The sequence below is a fragment of the Podarcis cretensis genome (assembly GCF_951804945.1).
Source record: "Podarcis cretensis genome assembly, chromosome: 1".
Lineage (NCBI taxonomy): Eukaryota > Metazoa > Chordata > Lepidosauria > Squamata > Lacertidae > Podarcis > Podarcis cretensis.
This window is the reverse complement of record NC_137170.1, coordinates 134,845,006-134,864,938: the sequence shown is the minus strand read 5'-3', so window position 1 is coordinate 134,864,938 and position 19,933 is coordinate 134,845,006. Positions and strand designations below refer to the sequence as shown.

Below are 19,933 nucleotides of genomic sequence, written 5' to 3'. Positions count from 1 at the left end.
ACTTTTAAACCCAACAGTATTGCAGTTCGTGCAGTTTAAATCCCTGTGAGCCCAATCACAACATTTTATTAAACAGTTTCCTAAGTTTAACTGTTATGCATGGAAAGGTCCACTATAATAGTATTTTAGCACCATCAACCTGTCAAAATCAACTTGCCCAATTATCCCAAACTGCATTAACAACAGTGAGTATTACTCTAATTGTGTCCAGTTTCTATGCAGACGAAGTCCCACGTGGCTAATTTTGTTATCTTCAGGGACAAGCAACTTGGCCATCAAACTGATTTCAAAAAGAATCCTACTCTTAACACAGATCCAGGTTGTTGCCATTCTTTATTTTATTTTTCCTCTAAAAGGTTAGTGGGCCAATTAATCATCATCGCCCCCCCCAGGAATTTAGCATACAGAGGGTTAACGGGCAGGAAGTTTTCTATATTTGAAGGATGGCAAAAAGTAAATAACTACTTTGGGGGGATTTTGATATTAAACGGTGAAGGCACTCAAGAAAGCACTCAGTAGAGTTGTTTGCTCCAGTATAAATAAAAATTTAACAACATTTATCCAACTTATCATACTAGTTTTATTCATTGATTTCCAAAATGCAAATACATATTTTTCAGAGGATAATATGCTTATGAATTATATATCTACTACGTAGAATCTGAGCACTGGACAACGCAAATGGATTCTCCATGCCCTCACTACGGCCAAAACACTGATGTTGCTGCATTGGAAAGATAAATGTACGGCTCCGTTAATTCAATGGATTGAAGACCTGACTACTCTTGCCACCTATGAGCAGATTGCTTATAGAGGTAGACTTTGCATGGACAAGTATAATGAAATTTGGAGCTCATTTATACAAAATACAGTATGTTAAAAATGGTAATTGTTAACTGCTAACAATATAGTGATATACTATATTCTTATTCTTCTATTTTTCTTCATTTTTAATAGCACTTTTATGTAAATAATAATAATCATCATCATGATAATAAAAACACATTTCTCAAAGTAAAAAAAGAATTCATAAAATAGCATATATTTGAGCTTTCAGAAGTCCAAATTAGTCATTAGTAACACTTGTGTATCATGGGAACTAGCAGAGAGATAAGAAACAGCTCTAAGTCAGCATTCAGAAATGGTAAGATAACTTGTATGAGTTTATTTTTATTTATTCTCTGTTAATAAAAAAAAAGATTTGGTCAAGGAATATCCAAGGCCAGGGACATATTACAACTCTTTGTGAATGTCCCTGCCTACAGCCTGTCTCAAGAGTCCTCTCCTCTCGTTTCTTCATGTTCCTTGCTCCCTTCCCAAGCAACACCACAACACTCCTTATCTATAAGCCTTAGGTGGGGTTCTTTCTCTGGCCCCTTCTTTCAGCACAATCTACCTCCTCTGCCTGCATTTCTTTATCATCATCATCATCATCATCATCATCATCATCATCATCTCTTCCCTGTTTCTCCTCCAATACTAACTCTGAACCACCTATCTCCAACATCCTCTTCTGGAATGAAATTGTGCCTTTCCTCAGTGGCGTAGCGTGGGGGGTGCAGGGGAGGCCGGCCGCACCGGGCGCAACATCTGGGGTTAGGGCAAATCCACGGGTTAGGGGGCGCAAATCCACGGGTTAGGGGGCGCAAATCGACGGGTTAGGGGGCGCAAATTACTTGCCTTGCCCCGGGTGCTGACAACCCACGCTACGCCACTGCCTTTCCTGGATTCTTAAAGTCAGGGTGTGGAACTTCAGTCATGGGACCAAGTAATGGGACCAAATGGGTCTCAGTTTCCCTCCTGTATTTGTCACGGACTGGCTGGATGCAGAGGAGTGGTGGGAGGAACCAGCTGGAGAACCCTCAAGGGAAGAAGGCTCAGAGCCAGGGGATTGGTGGTGGGATGGCAATTAGAGGTCAGAGGGAGAAGAGGGAACAGACTGGGAAGAGGTGGTGTTGGAAGCTGAAGAGGCAACAGGGTTTAGTGAGCAGGAAGAGGCTGTAACAGAGAGCAGTCCAGAATCAGAGGCAGAAGCAAAAGCTGAAATAAGGGGGGGAGGGAAGCCAAAAGGCAGAGATGAGTCAGGTTTGTGAAAAAGCACAGGTATCTCCCTTTCCTGCTGTGACAAGCTCCCTCCACCCTGGTCTCCCAGAACCCACAGTTGTATGAAGAGGGCAGAACTAAGAGACAAGGCAAAGAAGTCTCAGGTTGCTTGGGAAGGGCCTGGAGGAGGAGGGGACTTAGGGAGCTGTAGAAGGAGGAGACCTTCAGCCCTTGCAATTGCTTCACTGGGGCAAGACCACTGGGATGAGTTGCTGTGCTCAGGCCTGAGCTGTTTTGTTTCTCTGATTTTTTAAAAGAGAAACTCACTGACACCTTGTGAGTTATTGAAAACTCAAAGTATGCTATGGAGTGCCACAGGTCACCATTTTCTCCCCAGTGCTGTTTAACATCTACATGAAGCAATTGGAAGCAGCCATTAGGAGACTTGGGGCAAAGGCTCTACTCCATAACATCTGAATTGTGGGAGGTCATACAGGCCCTAGATTGGTGCCTGCATGCAGTAGTGGGCTGACTGAGAGAAAACAAACTCATCTTGAATCTTCACAAGATGTAGGCTCTGTAGTTGAGTGGTTATTGTATCTGACTGTATCGGTCAATTGCCTGTTCCGGATGGGAATGCACTCCCCCAAAGGAGCAGGCACACAGTCTAGGCGTGCTCCTGGGTCCAGATTTGTCAATGGAGGCCCAAGCAGCCTCAGTGATTAGAACCACTGGTATGACAGTTGCAACCATTTCTGGATCTGGATAGTTTGTCCACAGTCGTTCAGACACTGTGGCAAATTCAAGGTTGAATTACGACAATGCACTCTGTGTGTGGCTTCTCTTGTGGTTGATCTGGAAACTGCAGTTAAGTTCAGAATGCTGCCACATTGAGTTTGTCAGCTTTTGGTCAAAGTTCGGCAATGGCTACTGATTGATTAGCAGGCCATGCTCAAGGTGTTGCCATAAGTACATGCAAGTCCTTAATGGCTTGAGACCAGTTCACTTAAGGGATAGTCTTACCCCATGCACCCATCTGATTACTTTGATTTGCAGAACCTGAACTTTGAAAGTGCTTTTTGTTTGTTCCACACTGAAAGGTGTAATTCCTTTAGTGTGGCAATATCTCTGACCTGGAATTCTATGCCCATTGGTGTAAGGAGGTGCCCTCGCTATATTGTTTGACTGTTGAAAACCTTTGTTTTAGCAAGCTTACCCAATCACGTGTCAGTTATATTTGTTTTGAATGTTTTATTGATTTTTATCTTTGCTTTTAATAATCATTTTATGCAATTTGTTTTTAATTGGTTGGTGGAAATTAGTCACGCTTTATATATAATGGAATTAGCACACTGCTAGGATATTTTGTCCAGCAAATATTTTAAACATTTTCTAATTAAATAAATATTTTGGTGGCAAACAAGGTAATATGCTTTCACTTCTCAAAATGATAACTAGGAAATAATGAAACCTAATATTATCAAGATGAAATGAAACACTATGTAGACACAACAAATGAAAGAGCAAAATACAGAAATAGTCAGTGAAGCACTTTGGGGTGAAAGCAGTGAACATGTGCGGTTCTGTTTTAACTGCGAAAAACAATCCTTATTTACTATTCCCTGGCAGTGGATATTTATGACTAATTTGGTCCCAGTTTTTCTTCTAAAAGCCATTTGAAAGGTAGCAAATATTGTCTCAGAGCTTACAGCTTTGTTATTTTAAAAGGTGACAATTTAATCTTTACAATGGGAAATAAACCAATATTATAGTAAAATTGCTCCCTAACAAGTGGCTGTAAAAAAGCACTTTTGTGTCCCAGATACATTTTATCTGGTGGTAAGTAAGGCAACTGCCTGAGATAGAGTAGTAATTGTGAAAAAAAGAGATTGTGATATAAATCACCAAAGGTTAATGATCAGAATGTGAACACAGGGACTTGTTTACAGAAATAGCATGCAATTTAAAATTTACAAGAGATTTAATGCTGTCTCTTCTCAATCACTAAAACCAACAGCCCAGAAAACAGTGACATTAAGAAAAATATTATAGTTATAATCATTCCAAAATAAGTCAATTAGTGTAAGGGCATGCGCTTGTGATTACTTGACCCATTTGGTTTGCACTTAAGTGAAAAAAAAAATCCCCTCATTACAAGAAGATTACTGAATTGTGACCTATTTTGCATTCAGCATCACCGTTTATACGGTCTCTGAGATGGTGGATGAAGATCCCCCCCCCTTTGGTTTCCAAGTAATTTTGACCTTTGACCTTTGTAAAAAAAAAAGGAAAAAAAGAAGGCAGTTTATAATTGCATTGTTCAAATGAAGGTGAAGGAAAGAAATTCAATCTGCTATTATACAAAAGCCATGATGGCTGCCTTCACTGAAAACAGCAATGTAAGTCAATTTGTGAACTTTGGCACCAGGCGACCTTTAGAAATACAACAATATACAGAATTTACAAGCAAGAGTAGCACATGCAAATGGTTTGGCTCTGTCTCGCTTTTGGATTAGAGCTGCAGAAAGCATTATGGAGAATGCTTTCACAAAACAAATTAAGACTGTTACTTAAATGTCACAGCACACTATTGTATTTGGCTACAGATCATTACACCTGATACCAACACTTTAAAAAACTGTAATAACTTGGGAAATATTACATTGAGTGCCCACATGTATAAAGGGAAAATAAAAAAAATGGAAGAAAATGGGTTCTTGAAGTAATTTAAACATCACTACTCCACGACTAGAGGGAAAGGTCAAAATTTAAGTAAACTGAAAGGAACATGAATGGCAAAATAAAACACACAAACAGAAAGATGAAAAGACCAAAGGAATGGCTCTGCATACACAACATGAAAGCACACGTGCTTTGGGCAAATTTTATTGCTATCCCAGGATTTAGGGGAAAGGGAGAGGCAATGAAGATACCGCTGGGAGAGGGAGCAGTTCTTCTACACGATGGTGCTTTGATTTTGTTACCTTCAGTGTTGGTGCTGCTGCTGCTGTATATATTTCGCAGGCTACCAACACGATTTAGTTTCCACGCTTTGCGTTTGGCTGCATCCAGAGAGCAGAAAGGGGAGAGAGAAAAAAGAGAAGAGTAAAAGAAAGAACAGAAAAAAATGAAAAAAATGGGAGGGGGAAAAAAAGTTGAAGTAGCATATGAAGTAAAATACAAGCAAAAGCCTATGTGGGAAACAGCTGCACACATGTTGCCCAGAGTAAAGCTTTTAAACAATTTGCTTTTCAAGCAGAAAGAAGATTCTTATCAAAAGCTCATAACTTCTTAAGAACTTTAAACCAGAATACTTAATCATCAAAATGTAAAAGCTAAATAAAAAGAAAAGGTATTCTCCTCTAAGACAAATGGTATAACCACAATCACAGTGGTACCTCGGGATGCGAACAGGATCCGTTCCGGAGCCCCGTTCGCATCCTGAAGCCAACGCAACTCGCGTCTGCACGGGTCGCGTTTCGCCGCTTCCGCGTAAGTGCGTGAAGTCATTTTGACCGTCTGCGCATGCACGTGCGACGAAATCCAGAAGTAACGTGCTGCATTACTTCCGGGTCGCTGCAGAGCGCAACCCGAAAATACTTAACTTGAAGCAAATTTATCCCAAGGTAGGACTGTAATTCACAGTAGTCAGTGCCACACTAGAAACTCCACTTTTCCAAAATAACAAATTCGATTGCATAAATCCTGATATTTGGAACCATAAAACTTTTACTCCAGGTGACAGAGCAATACATTTAGATAAGCCAAACGGCCACAGATACGTTTTTATTTGCCTACATGTTATTAACTTAACGATTGTTTTAACTTACGCTGATGTTGTCCGTATGCAAATTTTACTTTTTCAGACACAAAAAGTATAAATTCTTGTTTGAAGGGCAAGGTTTAAGTGATGTTGTTGATGACTAGTTACTCCTTTTGGTTTCCAAAGGATTTTTAGTATTATTTGGGTATCATTTATTACTTATTTAATTTCCTTCTTTGAGGGAGTTCAGGCTTCCTACATGTTTATTTAAAAGATTTGTATGCCACGCTTCAATATTGACACCCTTAGAGTGGCTAACAAACCGACACTGACCACAAGCCCCATTATCTCTACAGCAATATTTTGAGGCAGGCAGGAATGCGATCAAAAGGTCGGCGGTTCGAATCCCTGCGGCGGGGTGCGCTCCCGTCGTTCGGTCCCAGCGCCTGCCAACCTAGCAGTTCGAAAGCACCCCTGGGTGCAAGTAGATAAATAGGGACCACTTACTAGCGCGAAGGTAAACGGTGTTTCCGTGTGCGGCTCTGGCTCTGGCCAGAGCAGCGATGTCACGCTGGCCACGTGACCCGGAAGTGTCTCCGGACAGCGCTGGCCCCCGGCCTCTTGAGTGAGATGGGCGCACCAACCCCAGAGTCTGGCAAGACTGGCCCGTACGGGCAGGGGTACCTTTACCTTTACCTTTAAGGCCAGAGCATGGTTCAACATTATGAGAATAAGCTTCAGTGAATGCTGGCCTTGTGGGCTCTTCATTTCCACTGTCATCTCCTGGTGCAGCCTTGAGGATGGGTTTGGAAGCTTTCACTTCTGTTTTAGATTAAGTGCACCTTATTACATCCTCAGAAGCAAACACAATGGGATAAGATTATGCCTCAGCAGGGTGGGAGGCAGGGCAGAGGGACACATGAGATGTGCATTGATTTCCTTCACTACTGTCATCATTTTAGTGCTCAAAATGTGTGACATCATGTGCTTGTGTGACTGGAACTGGGTGGGAGGAGGAGGAAGGGGGAAGGCAGGTGGGGGGGGGTCATGATCCAGAGTTGAGAGATGAAGTACATCAAGGTCCTTGTTTCTTCTACTATGCCCATTTGTAATCAGGATTTGATGAAGCCACAAAACTTGCACTCAGATCTGGTGCTGCTGTTGTTGACTTACAGGTCTGTCCAAAATAAGCCAGTTATCAAAATTGTGGGTGACAGGGGCATGGCAGAGACCAGGGTAGGTGAATTAGAAGGTTGACTCAACTTTTGCCCATCCTGTACTCGGTACAGCACCAGTTCAGATCTGTTGAGCAGAGTTGGGGTAGTCATGTGAATTTGATCCCTCTCACCAGAAGGCCAATCTACTCTGTGACCTGTTTTGAGTATTTGTTCTTGGTGCTGGGCCATCATGGCAGACTGGAGATGGTGTTTGTGTGCTCCCTGCTGGTTGTACAACACTGCCCTGGCTGAACTGTTGGACATGGTGTTGGAGAACCCCTCCAGTGTTCATTGACTTCAACATCCAGGCTGAGGTGGCCTCCAGTGTGATACTTTGGGACTTCATTATATCTATGGCAATTATGGGGTTATCCCAGTCGATCAGTGCTCCAAATAATATGGCTGAACATACCCTTGACCCGCTCTTTGTAACAGAGCTGGCTGGCTTGATTCCATTAAGTACCAATGAGTACTGAGCTCATTGTCAAAAACAGATCATACCCTGGTGAGGTTTGGTATAGCTGTGGCAGTACCACCCAAGGGTGGAGGGATTGGGATGATCCACCCCTGAAAACTTACAGAATCTGGATGCCTTACCCTGGATGATTTTCTGGTTGACATGGATGGTGCACCTGTCAAGATTTGGTTTTGCCAGGGCATGGTGAGATGTGTAGGGCCACTTGGTGGGACTGTGGCTAGAGTGCAAGAGGAGGAAATCCTGATGTGAATCTGACTGAAGACATGTGATAATGCACTATTATGTCTATAATGTGGTAATGATGGCAGCAAGGAAAGATGTTTTTTTACATTGGAATGAAGGAGGACCATAGCTTAGTGCTGGTGCACAAGTGTTGGATGCAGAAGGCCCCAGGTAAAATTCCTGGAATTGCCAGTAAAAGAATCTGGGAGAGACTACTGCCAGTCAGAGTATATGATAGTGTGCCAGTAAACATGTTTAAATTGCAATTTTTAAACCAATCACAAGTAAGGAAAAAGGAGAAAACCCCACCCATATATAATATTTCCCCCCAAATGTGGGGGAACAATAGAAGGAGAGGAGAGAGAGGAAAGTGAGTTGTGTTATTTCAAGCAAATGAACTGGAAGAAGAAATGTACACTAAATATGCTCTTTATGCTCTTCTGAGAGGATCACAGAGAGAATAAATTCTATGGTGCATCTAACAGCGAAACCAAACGTATTGCTCTCTACGGCCACAGCAGGTGCTGGAAGTATCCAATAGTTTGCCTTGGATGGCACATTCTTCCACTGTCTCCAGAGACAAGATGGATGCCAACAACAACACATGCTCATGTTAATTTAAACAGTACAAATATCCATCCTATGTGAAAGGTGCTATTTTCTGTCTTAAAGCACAGTGAGGATTCCAATACTAAACTGTTTCCAAAACATCACCTCAGAATACTTTATAATTGGGTGGCCCAACACCATATTAATAATGCTTGCCCCACACTGCTAGCAATTCAAAGAGGAGTATAACAATTTTGATGGAGCCTCTTTGGCAGGGGCTAGACAGACCAAGACTGATATAGAATAAGACAGCTTTATATATTTGCATGCTGCACCTCTAAGGGACAAGCCACAAATTATGCAGGGGATCTGTAATCACACGTCAACTATGGCAATCCCAAATTGGATCCAGGATTGGTGGGCAGTGTTGGCCATTGGGACTGGTGGGGCAGAACACTGGTGGAGCTGGAGCCCATGCGAGGTGGAACTGACTCATTCACCATTATGGCTCAGCCTCTACTGGGAAGGGCATAACACTGATCAAAATCAGTTTTCACTGAGGGAAGAAACCAGGACTTATAATGTGCCCTCTGCCAAAGTATGGCTAAAGCAGCAGACTTGAGGTGGGAGAGTTCAACTGTGGACAGCAAGAAGAGGAAAGGGTTTAACACCATCACTATCCCACCCCCACCCCCCACAGTAAGGCTGTCGCTCTGATCTAGTTCAGGATTCCTACAGCTCTTTTAAAAAATAACATGGATCAAGATCCTGCAACATGTAACTTTGTACAATATCTTATCTGTCAACCCAAGTACAGCATTATTCATTCAGATTCATAACAGCAAAGTACTGTCTTGTGCCTGAATAAACAGTCCAGTCGGTCTTCCTGTGTCCTGAGGTGGTCTAAAAGTGCAATGTTCATTCTGACAGACCAGGGGTAGGCAACCTAAGGTCCGTGGGCCGGATGCGGCCCAATCGCCTGCTCAATCCGGCCCGTGGATGGTCCAGGAATGTGCTTTTACTTAAAATGCATCTCTGGGTTATATATGGGGCATAGGAATTTGTTTTGTTTTGCAAAATATAGTCTGGCCCACCACATGGCCTGAGGGATGGTGGACCGGCCCATAGCTGAAAAAGGTTGCTGACCCCGTGATAGACTTTTTGTGTACACTTTCCAAAGCCCTGGCAATGAGTTTTGAACACAGAATCTAGGTCCAGCCATGGAGGAAGAAATCTGGTGATAAAACAACCTAAAATATGTTGCAGTACAATTGAATTTTGTACCTTTAATATGCAAGTATGCATAAATATAAATTATGCCCAAGTTCCATCTGCCTACTGAGATTTCACCACGTACTTCAAGCTTACCTCTGTAGAATGAGGACAGAAATACTGTCAAATACTGTCACCCTTTTCTAAATAAAAACTGGGATTATCAGAATACAGTGGTACCTCGGTTTAAGAACAGCCCTGTTTACGAACTATTTGATTTACGAACTCCGCAAAACCGGAAGTAGTGTCCCAGTTTGTGAACTTTACCTCGGTCTAAGAATGGAAGCTGAACAGTGGAAGGGCACCGGTGGCGGGAGGCCTCATTAGGGAAAGCGCGCCTTGGCTTAAGAACAGTTTTGGTTTAAAATTCCGGAATGGACTAAGTTAGTAAACCGAGGTACCACTGTACTGGAATCTGTACTGAGCAATGCATATGCTGTACTATTTAACACACACACAGGCCCAACTAGATGAAACATCTATGTACAAATGCTAATACTGATTTAAATGATAGCTGTGAAAATCCGTTTGTATACTGCTGTTAATATTGTTATAACCAGCACAAAATGCAACACTGCAGTTGGCTCATTCAAAAGTTATAATAGAAAAATTAGGAAAATTCTAACCCTTATCTGAAGACCTTGCATAAAATTCTCCTGATACAAATGCTGAAGTTTGCTGGACAACCCTTTTCCCTGTAGGTGTTTATCAAAATGAGGACCTGCAATCTGCCGACAATCAATAAAATAGTAATTACCGTAACTAGAAAACGAACATCTATACTGTATATCCCATGATATTAAATGTCCTGTGACTGCTTTCCTACCAATAATATGGCATGCTATATTTAATGACAGCAAGGGGGAAAACTGCATACCTGAATTCTGTAGTTGCTTTCCTTGTTTGTTTTTTAAAGAAAGAACTTATGCTGAGAAGGCTTAATAGATAAAAATTAAGAAAGAGATTTTTAAAGTATTACAGCTTTTCTCTTAGAAAAGATTTGGGAAACCTCAGTAGGAATTATGCAGTGTGGGGTCTAAATTCACCTGTTGAAAACTTTTATTCCTGAAAATTTACATATAAATAGGTAACGTCTAGGCACAGCACCCTGCTGCCAAGGAGAAAATCTGCAGTACATAAAACCCCTTTCCCAATTGGCTCCATCTTCTATAGTTTTTCATGTTTCAATCACATATTAAAGGATTGGTATCAATATAAAAGTACTAAATCTTCAGCTTTATTCTCTGTTAGCCTGTTGATGAAATGATCAACTTTGACGTGTCAAGTGTCATTCCTTTTTCTTTTAAAAAATGAATATTTAGCAGACAAAATACGTTTCTGAAATTTGCAACATCAATTACCCTGGCAGTTATCTGCAGTGCTATGCGCTCTTGGCTAGCACCACATGTTCCCACCAGAAAAAGTCAAAGGCAACCTTCAAAAGGTTGAGTTATGGGAACAACTCAAATGGTCTTTGCTCAGAAACTCACATGACAATTAGGAGACTGTCTTTATTTTGGCATGTTATTTCCAAGTAACAGTAATCATGAACTCATTAATACAGTGGTGCCCTGCAAGACAAATGCCTCGCAAGACAGAAAACTCGCTAGACGAAAGAGTTTTCCGTTTTGGAGGTGCTTCGCAAAACAAATTTCCTATGGGCTTGCTTCGCAAGACGAAAATGTCTTGCGAGTTCCTGCGGGTTCCCCCCCCCCTTTTTCTAAGGCGCTAAGCCGCTAAAAGCCGCTAAACTGCTAATAGCGCTAATCCGCTAAGCCGTCAATGGGCTTGCTTCGCAAGACGAAAAAACCGCTAGATGAAGAGACTCGCGGAACGGATTCTTTTCGTCTTGCGAGGCACCACTGTAATCTCTCACGTTAATGCTATTAGGCATTTGTATGTCTGTATCTGAAACATCAAACCAAAATAAATTTATGTTTAATAACTGCATAAAATCTAGTTACTGTCTTATAACTAGTTCAATATAGGCTTCCATATGTATGGAAAAATACACTACAGTGGTACCTCTGGTTAAGTACTTAATTCGTTCCGGAGGTCTGTTTTTAACCTGAAACTGTTCTTAACCTGAGGTACCACTTTAGCTAATGAGGCCTCCCACTGCGCGCGTGCAATTTCTGTTCTTATCCTGAAGCAAAGTTCTTAATCCGAGGTACTATTTCTGGGTTAGTGGAGTGTGTAACCTGAAGCATATGTTACCTGAAGCGTCTGTAACCTGAAGTACCACTGTATTACATGCTACAAGTTCAGTTTCCATTTATTTCTAAATTAATTCAATTCTGAACATTGTAGTTCTAATTTTTCAATTAAAAAAAGCTTTCCTAATTTAGACATGTAAAATACATGAATGGTGCTAAAGCATATCCACACTGAACTGTGATAGGAACAATTTAGCATTGTTTTGTCGAAAGAGATTTGTCCAGTAAAGTAAGATTAGCATATAAGACTCTTGCAGCTAGCTATCTCACAGGTTAGATGGGACTGATGCGTCTCTTTGCAACATAGTCCTCTTCCCTCCCAGATCCATAGCCACCAGCTGCTCCCTTTCTGTCCCTGGAGCCACATGGCAAGTTCCCATGCCCAGGCTCTCTAGCTGCTCACGACACAAGGACCTCTCCCCTGCAGTATATTTTCAAAGCACATGGCTTTGTCATGCCTGACGCGAAGCCTTGTTCCAATCCTCCATTTGTAGAACACAGCAAGGAGGAGGACGGGAACAAAACTAAAATGAGTCATTTTATGGTTCCCTCATTTCCCCCCAACACAGGATTCTATGGTCTGCTTCTCACAAAAACCAGGTAAAATGGTGAACTTCCATTACACCAATTTAGACTGCAGGCTCTTTCAAACAAAAAAGTCCCTGTGCATTATAAAATAGGATGCCAGGGAGAAGGAAAGCTAGAGGCCTTTCCTCCAATATCTGGTTTCCTACACGCAGGCATGACAGGCCCAAGAGGCGAACCACAAAATGGCAACCTCACCTTTGCCAGGGTGCGTGAAGATCTACATCAGGGAAAAGCAGGGTTGGGGTGGAATCAAATCTACCTTACCCAACAGCTGAAGGGGGAATCAAAGGCTGTGGCCGGTGGTGGACAGGGCCCACTCTGAATCATGCTGGATGGTGGAGATTGCAGAAGGCAGCCCGTGCCTTTTCTTTCCTAGAGGTGTGGAGGTGGCATTGCACAGCGGCCTCTCAGCAAAGAGGAGGCACTGCTGATGGTCTCCCCCACACTCCTAGGGGTGGGAGGAGTCCAGCAGCTCCTCCTATTCACCAAGAGACCACTGTAGAGGCAGCACTGGCAGGCCTGCCAAGGAGGTAGCAGATCTGGCCTCCAATGAGTGTACCACAGCAGTTGCTGCTACTGTGACAGCAGCAATAGGTGAGGCATTCTTTGAAGATCAAATCTGCTGCCCTTGAGGATCCTGCCACCCAAGGTGGTTGCCTCACCTTGCCTCATGGGTGGGCCGGCCCTATGTGCAGGGGTTGGCTGGGGCTTTAAATGAATTATTCAGTTATGTAAGGTCCTGCTACTGCATCTGCTTACAAGACCTATATCTATATCTTACATTTAACTCCACGTTTCTGTTCCTTAGACCACTAAGCCACTCTTATTCTCAGTCTTCTCTCCTCAGCTGTCTTCCTACTCAGCTTCTTAGGTCTCAGCCTAAGGACAAAGCTCCTTTCTCTTTCCTGCCAGTAGTACAAAGGATTACATGGGCTGTTGGGTTCTGATTGAAGACTAAAGTTGCAAAACTGCTCCTTTCTTCCTGCACAAGATTTGTAATCGTAACTGCCAAAACACTATCATTATTTCTTTAAAGCTTAATATTGTCAGCCTCACTCTTAACTATTTAAAGTGAATGGGCTCTTTTTAAATGCTACAAACTGTTCACTACAAGAAAATATGCCCGTTCAATATTCTGAACTGGGTTGCCAGTATAGCCAAAACAATTAAAAAGTTAGTTGCACAAGAATATTCTTATGTATATTCACTGCTAGTTATATGGAAAATATCCATGATTTACTTGATGTAAAGAAGGGTAATTTATATTGCATGTTCTTGTAGTTAAAACATTTCATATTGATTGGACAATTCATTTCCTTTACTGTTTGTACCTTTTTATCTGAAGAATAGGACACTTTCCTAATAATTAGTCAGTAGTACTAGCAAGAGTGATATGTGGTCCAGAGCAGACTTGCTTACATCACATGTCCTGCTGGATAAGGGGCTGATTGTAGTAAACAGAACTGCCAATCAAGCAGCTGCCTTTGTCAGCTTTTATAATGTGTTTGTGAGAGGAGGATCTTTGGATTGGTATCTGGAGGTATGATCTTATGAGCCCCAATATAGGCACACTAAAGAATGACTTCTGTTTACATTTTCTAAGACTATACCACATGGGATTATTTAAATATAAGATGTGGTATATGTATTTTGGAAAATGAAGCAAGAGCTCTACGGCACTCGTACGGCTCCTGACTGAGGCCAAGGCGAGGACAGGTACTCTACTCCCCACGGTTCAGTTATTCCCCCTTCCTGAACATGACAGTTTTCGATATTAAATAGGCATAAGGCTTATAGATGGTTTCCATATGTTTCATAACAGGTCCACAACATTGTACAAAACTATTACAAAATTGATCAAATAAATTGCTTACCTTTTCTTTCATTTAAACCAGGAAACCCTTTACTGAGTTCAGGCCAGCAGAAAATCACAAGTGCCCAACATTTATATAGACAAAATAAATAAATAAAAATGAAAAATTGTCCAGTAGCACCTTAGAGACCAACTAAGTTTGTTCTGGGTATAGGCTTTCGTGTTCATGGCCACTTCTTCAGATACACTGAAACAGAAGTCACCAGACCCTTATATATAGTGGGAGGGTGGGTGGGTTTTTCTCAGAAGGGAAAAACCCCACCCCACCCTCCTAAGAAAAACTGCACCCCACTATATATAAGGGTCTGGTGACTTCTGTTTCAGTGTATCTGAAGAAGTGTGCATGCGCACGAAAGCCTACACCCAGAACAAACTTAATTGGTCTCTAAGGTGCTACTGGACAATTTTTAAATTTATTTCATCTGCGTCAGACCAACACGGCTACCTACCTGAATTTATATAGACAGTGAGACAATAAATTATGAAGAGCTGCGAGGCTTTTTGGGAAGAAGCTGCTCTACATAAGAATTAGAAGTTGGTAGGATTTTGCTTGACTATCCAGTATGGTTTTATTTATCTGCTCTATTCTGCACGAGTCAGGCAGCATTTAGTGTACTAAATACAATTTTGGGCGCTACACTTTTGAAAATGGCATTGAAAAAAAGTGAAGCGTGTCCAAAGGAATGCAACTAGAATGCTGAAGGGACTGGAAACCAAATCCTGCGAAGAACAGCTAAAAGAGCTGGTATGTTTAGCCCGGAGAAGACAATTAAAGGGGAATACAACAGCAGTCTTCACATATCTGAAGATGGAACAGATATGTCCTCTGTTGTTCCAGAAGGCAAAGAGCAAAGCCAACAGTCCAGATTGTCTGAAAGCTGCATTTGCATTTTACAATCAAGGAATATCTCCACAACTTCCTGTTTCATCACCTTTCAGATCAGGATGAAATTCTGTATCTTTGTTAGTAAAAGAAGACTGCAAGATAAGATGTCCAGAGGCAGCATATACGGTATTGGACCAGGAGTTGGTTGGGGGAGATCCTGCCATATGGAATCTCCAAACAGATATAAAATTAATCTGGATTTTTAGTGCTCATTTTTAGATGGGGCAAGTATGATTTGCAGTCTATATTTTAAACCAGAGGTTCTGCCTTAATGGTTTTAATGGGCAAAGAACATGCAATGCAAAAGAACTAGGTTTGCGTCCACACTAGGCTTCTTTAGCAATATTGAAGCTTTGCTTTCCCACCGTTAATGAGAAGCAGAATTGCAAGAGGTTTCACACAATCACTTAATATAGTGCTATATTTTCAAGCCATGCCATCTCCATGGCCAAGCTCCTCCTATAATGTTTACACATTTAGCAAAGATTCCAAGCAATGTTAATTAAAAATTTTGGGGGAAACCCTGAGGATGGGGGGGGGGGCCTTAAAAACGGCCTAAGGGAGATACAGCGTGATCTGTAGCCATGAAATGCTTGACTAACTTGGATACCTCACTTGAAAACAAGGCAAGAGAGAAAATGGAATGAAGTATCCTGAACCATTGTTTCAGATCTGACTTGCTCATCATTCCCCAAGCCATGAGCCAACAGAAAACATGAAATGAGAAGTGCTTAATTAAAGATTGAGGCACCTTTAAAAGCTCCAGTAGTGCTTTGTCTATACACAGTAGGTAGGGCTGATGCTGCAATTCTGTTATTACCAAAAAAATCATCATGTATCAGATCTAAAAAAACAGGAAGGTAACACAGAAAACACTACAATGCAATAAGCTGCAACATCATTATCAGGATACTCCAGAAATACAGTTAATAAACAATGGCAGTTCCAGAGCAATGGGCTAGTATGGAAGGAACCTAACACTTGCCAAAGATTATATATCAAGGTATTGATTCCCAACAGTCCACCACTTACAAAGGAGACACTCAAAACAGCTTATAGAAAACACAATAGAAAACAAGCAGTAACATTAACAAATAAATAAAGCCAAGTTCATTAAAAATACAAAGGTAGTAATGGAAAGCAAATTGGGAAGTTTTTTTTAAAAAAAATCATTTGAACAAATCTAAGATCAGTTTACATGAAGCACTGAAAGAAATGTTCTAATTACACCTGAAAGGATTTTACTGCTTCAAAGATACCTCAGAATTTGTGTTCAAACTTTTCATGACATGACTATTCATGTGATTTTCCATTTAAAATTTAGGATTTTCAGGAATATCAACAATTTTATTATTTTAGCACTTTTCATTAGTACATATGATTCGGAAACCACAATGTCTGGCATATTCTTCTGTATTTAATATTTAATCTATATTTAAAATAACTATTCCTTGCAGTTTGCTAGTAAAACAAAAATATTCTACAATCCCTTATCATTAACAAAACTTGTTAGTGTCATCACTGATCTCAATTTGACGGCGTCCTTTGGTGATTAGATAAATAGTTCTCAGATAGCTGATTAAAAAATGATGTAGCCGTTAGGTTGTGTGTCTAAGCCTTGTCAGCCATGTTGGGTGTTAAAGTGTGCATGAATTACATCCCTGGAGTGTGCTGAACAGAGCTGATTAAAAGAGGAACGCCACAGCCCTCAGCATCAATTATGAGAAATAATAGGATCTTTCACCTAGACTGGATAAAAGGGGCTGTGATCAAGCCAGAATGCCACTTATATCTGGGAAATATCACCACAAAATAAATAACCCAATTCATTCATACTATTTTCCAATGCAGTAAGAAAATCTAAGGTCACACATACACAAGACCACATTTGAATGTTATTGTATGAGGTACATTTCTATAAATAAAGCAAGTTTCACATAAATACGAGGCTGTTCAGGGAGAAATAATTTAAGATCACGGCACTAACAAGGGCAATCATTATTAAAATAATAACCTTGTCCTTTTGTCTTAAGAGTATTCTTACTATGCTTCTATAAATTAGAGAATAATCTCTCAGGAGTTATAGCCATGTAGAGATTCTTTTGTACAATTCAGCAATGCTTTGTAAAAAACAGGTACATCTTCTTCTTTTGTATAGTATAAGGGCAACAGCAGTGAACCAGTTCACATGTAATGGTAAACCAAACTATGACTTAGCATGAACACACATGCTCCTGCTGCTACTGCAAACTTTGGGCTTAGCATGTTGTATGGACTAGGGGCAAAACTAGGCTTAAAAAAGACCCAGTTTGGCAGCCCCCCCCCCATGTATTTGCTCACGCGCACACACAGGCTGCAAGATTCAATGATTTCCCTCTGGAGGCTTCATCCAGGGCAACCCCCCCCCTGGTAGGTACAGCACTGGTCTGGACCCATATTTGTGGTTTGTCTCATTCCAGACAAACCACAAACTGTAAAGTAAGGCTTCCTCTTGATTTGCAGCTCATGGATTGTCTGAAGTGAGAAAGACCATGAGCCCAGGTTCAGACTACATGCTAGAACAAACCATGAGTTGGCTACAGGAACTCAGCAGCAGCAGAACAAAGCAGCTGCAGTCTCCTCTCTAAGCATGTTCATGCTAAGACATGGTTTGGTTTCGCATTATGTGCAAACTGGGACACTGTGTGGGAATGAGTTTTTTAGAAACAGACATATTCAGTGAATCAAATACTGACTACAACAAGCTCCAGGAACACAATCCCCCCCACCCCCAGTAACACACAACAGCTATGGGAATGTCAAAAGTGATTAAATAAATTCAAGAGATATCCAGGCAGCAATATGGCATGTTTTCTGACTGCTTTTTAAATGTAAAGCTTATAAACATGCATATCCACATAAAATACATTACTAAACTCCAAATGCAACCTCATTCTTAGATATCCGTGTTTTAAAGAGGTGGTATTTTGGCATCTTAGTAAAGAAAACCAAGGGAGAAGGTGGGCAGAGGGGAGCAGAGTGAGTTGGCTTGCACAAGTCATGGCTGGAGCCCTCCTGACTTACCATATTTACTCAAATGTAATGTGCACCTTTTTGGGCCAAATTATGTTGCAAAAATTAGGGTGCACATTAGACTTGATGGCACCAGCAAATACGTTTTGGTTTCAAGGTTTTGAAAATTGAGGTATGCACATTCGATTCATGCAAATATATTATTTATTTTTGTGGTGGTGATGGAAGACATTTTGTTGTAAGGCCAACTTTTATTTAGTTAAAACGCTTCACTTAAATTTGAGTGTCGTGTTCCTGTTTCAATAATTTGGTGCCCAGGTTCCCCATATATGCATACTTAAAAATTGGGGGGGGGGGAATAAAAATAATACAGCCTAATTAGGTAAGAAGTTTTTAAGGCATTCTACTTATTCCCACTCCATCCCCGCAAATCTCAACTTAATTCAATGTATTAACGTTACATATTTCTAGGTTGGTATTAAAACGTCAAAGTGGACATATTAAAACAAGAGAAATATAAAAAGGTGTTTATTCTGTAATTTGGATTTCTATTTTTTTCCATAAAACTAAATGCTATGCTACTAGACTGACAAACCCATCCAATGCAGTTGGATTGTTCATTTCAGGGCTTTCTCTGCAGTGGAGCACTGCAGATCCTTTATAAATACAGAAAACTCTTTAGCCATCTAAAATGTCTCTTTATGGTAGCTTTAAATTATACTATCAAATTTCAAAGGCAATGATCAGCTAAGGAAACTAATTAAAGGTATAATTATTTAATGATGAGTAGACATGCCATCTAAAAAGGCCCATAATTACTTGACTGTGATCACTGGACCACCAGTTTCAAAAACTGGAAAATAAGAGCATATTGCATTTGCTCTGTTGCGTTTATCCTGTAAGTTTCTAAGGTTAGCTTTTCCTAGTGAACACCCTTGACAAGTTATCTCATCTGTAATGAGCTTACATCATGGGAGAGGAAGTGTAGGATGGGCTCAGATCTGCTGCTATTAGGACAGATCAAAATCCTAAAATGGATTCAGGCTTCTGAAAAACCTAAGCATTTCCAAGCTTGCCTTATTTGGAACAGTTGCTGGTCAAACAGTTGTCCTTCTGCTTAAAGGCATACACAGATACCATCAGCCTTTTGGACCCGTCCATTTATTTTTATATTAACTTAGGAATTGAGAATGCATTTGTGGTGTTGATCTTGAAATCTCTCCCTTGGAACTGACAGGGTAAAAAGACTCTATTGCATGTGTTAGAACTCCACAAAGCCTAGATATAGTTTACCATTTGAGGCTGGTGACACCACTGCAGGTCCTCCTTAGATTTGTGGAACTGTTCATTCTAGGTAGTAGTCATGGGACAGAGTGAGTTGATATTGCTCACCTGGCTTCTCAACACGGAACTCACTGCCAGTAACCGAGAGGGGAAAGTGATGGGGAGATTAGTGTGGTGCGGACACAGCTGTGGCAGCAAAGGATTGGATTTGCCACCATGCCTCCCCACCTCAGATGGGATGATTGTTCCTCATTACTTTCTCTGTGGGGTTCTGCAGGGCTCCCTTCTCTTCACCTCCTACCATCACTTAACATAGGCAGGCATAGGCAAACTCGGCCCTCCAGATGTTTTGGGGCTACAACTCCCATCACCCCTAGCTAACAGGACCAGTGGTCAGGGATGATGGGAGTTGTAGTCCCAAAACATCTGGAGGGCCAAGTTTGCCAATGCCTGACGTAGGGCATAGGGAAAGATCACACAAGGGAATGAAGGCAGACACCAGTGACAAGAAATAATATCTCCTGATATGA

The 19,933-nt window shown here is 41.2% G+C and overlaps 1 protein-coding gene across 4 annotated transcripts in view; it reads right to left on the bottom strand.

Moving 5' to 3' along the window:
* AGAP1 (ArfGAP with GTPase domain, ankyrin repeat and PH domain 1) overlaps window positions 1-19,933 on the bottom strand; it is a 334,103-nt gene that overhangs the window by 59,896 nt on the left and 254,274 nt on the right. For 2 of the 4 annotated variants that reach the window (XM_079976700.1, XM_079976698.1), the window contains exon 14: window positions 5,028-5,105. The exons of the other annotated variants lie outside the window; for them this stretch is intronic. In XM_079976700.1, coding sequence (XP_079832826.1) covers window positions 5,028-5,105 — 78 coding nt within the window. The remainder of the gene's footprint in view (window positions 1-5,027; window positions 5,106-19,933) is intronic. 4 annotated transcript variants of the gene reach the window in all.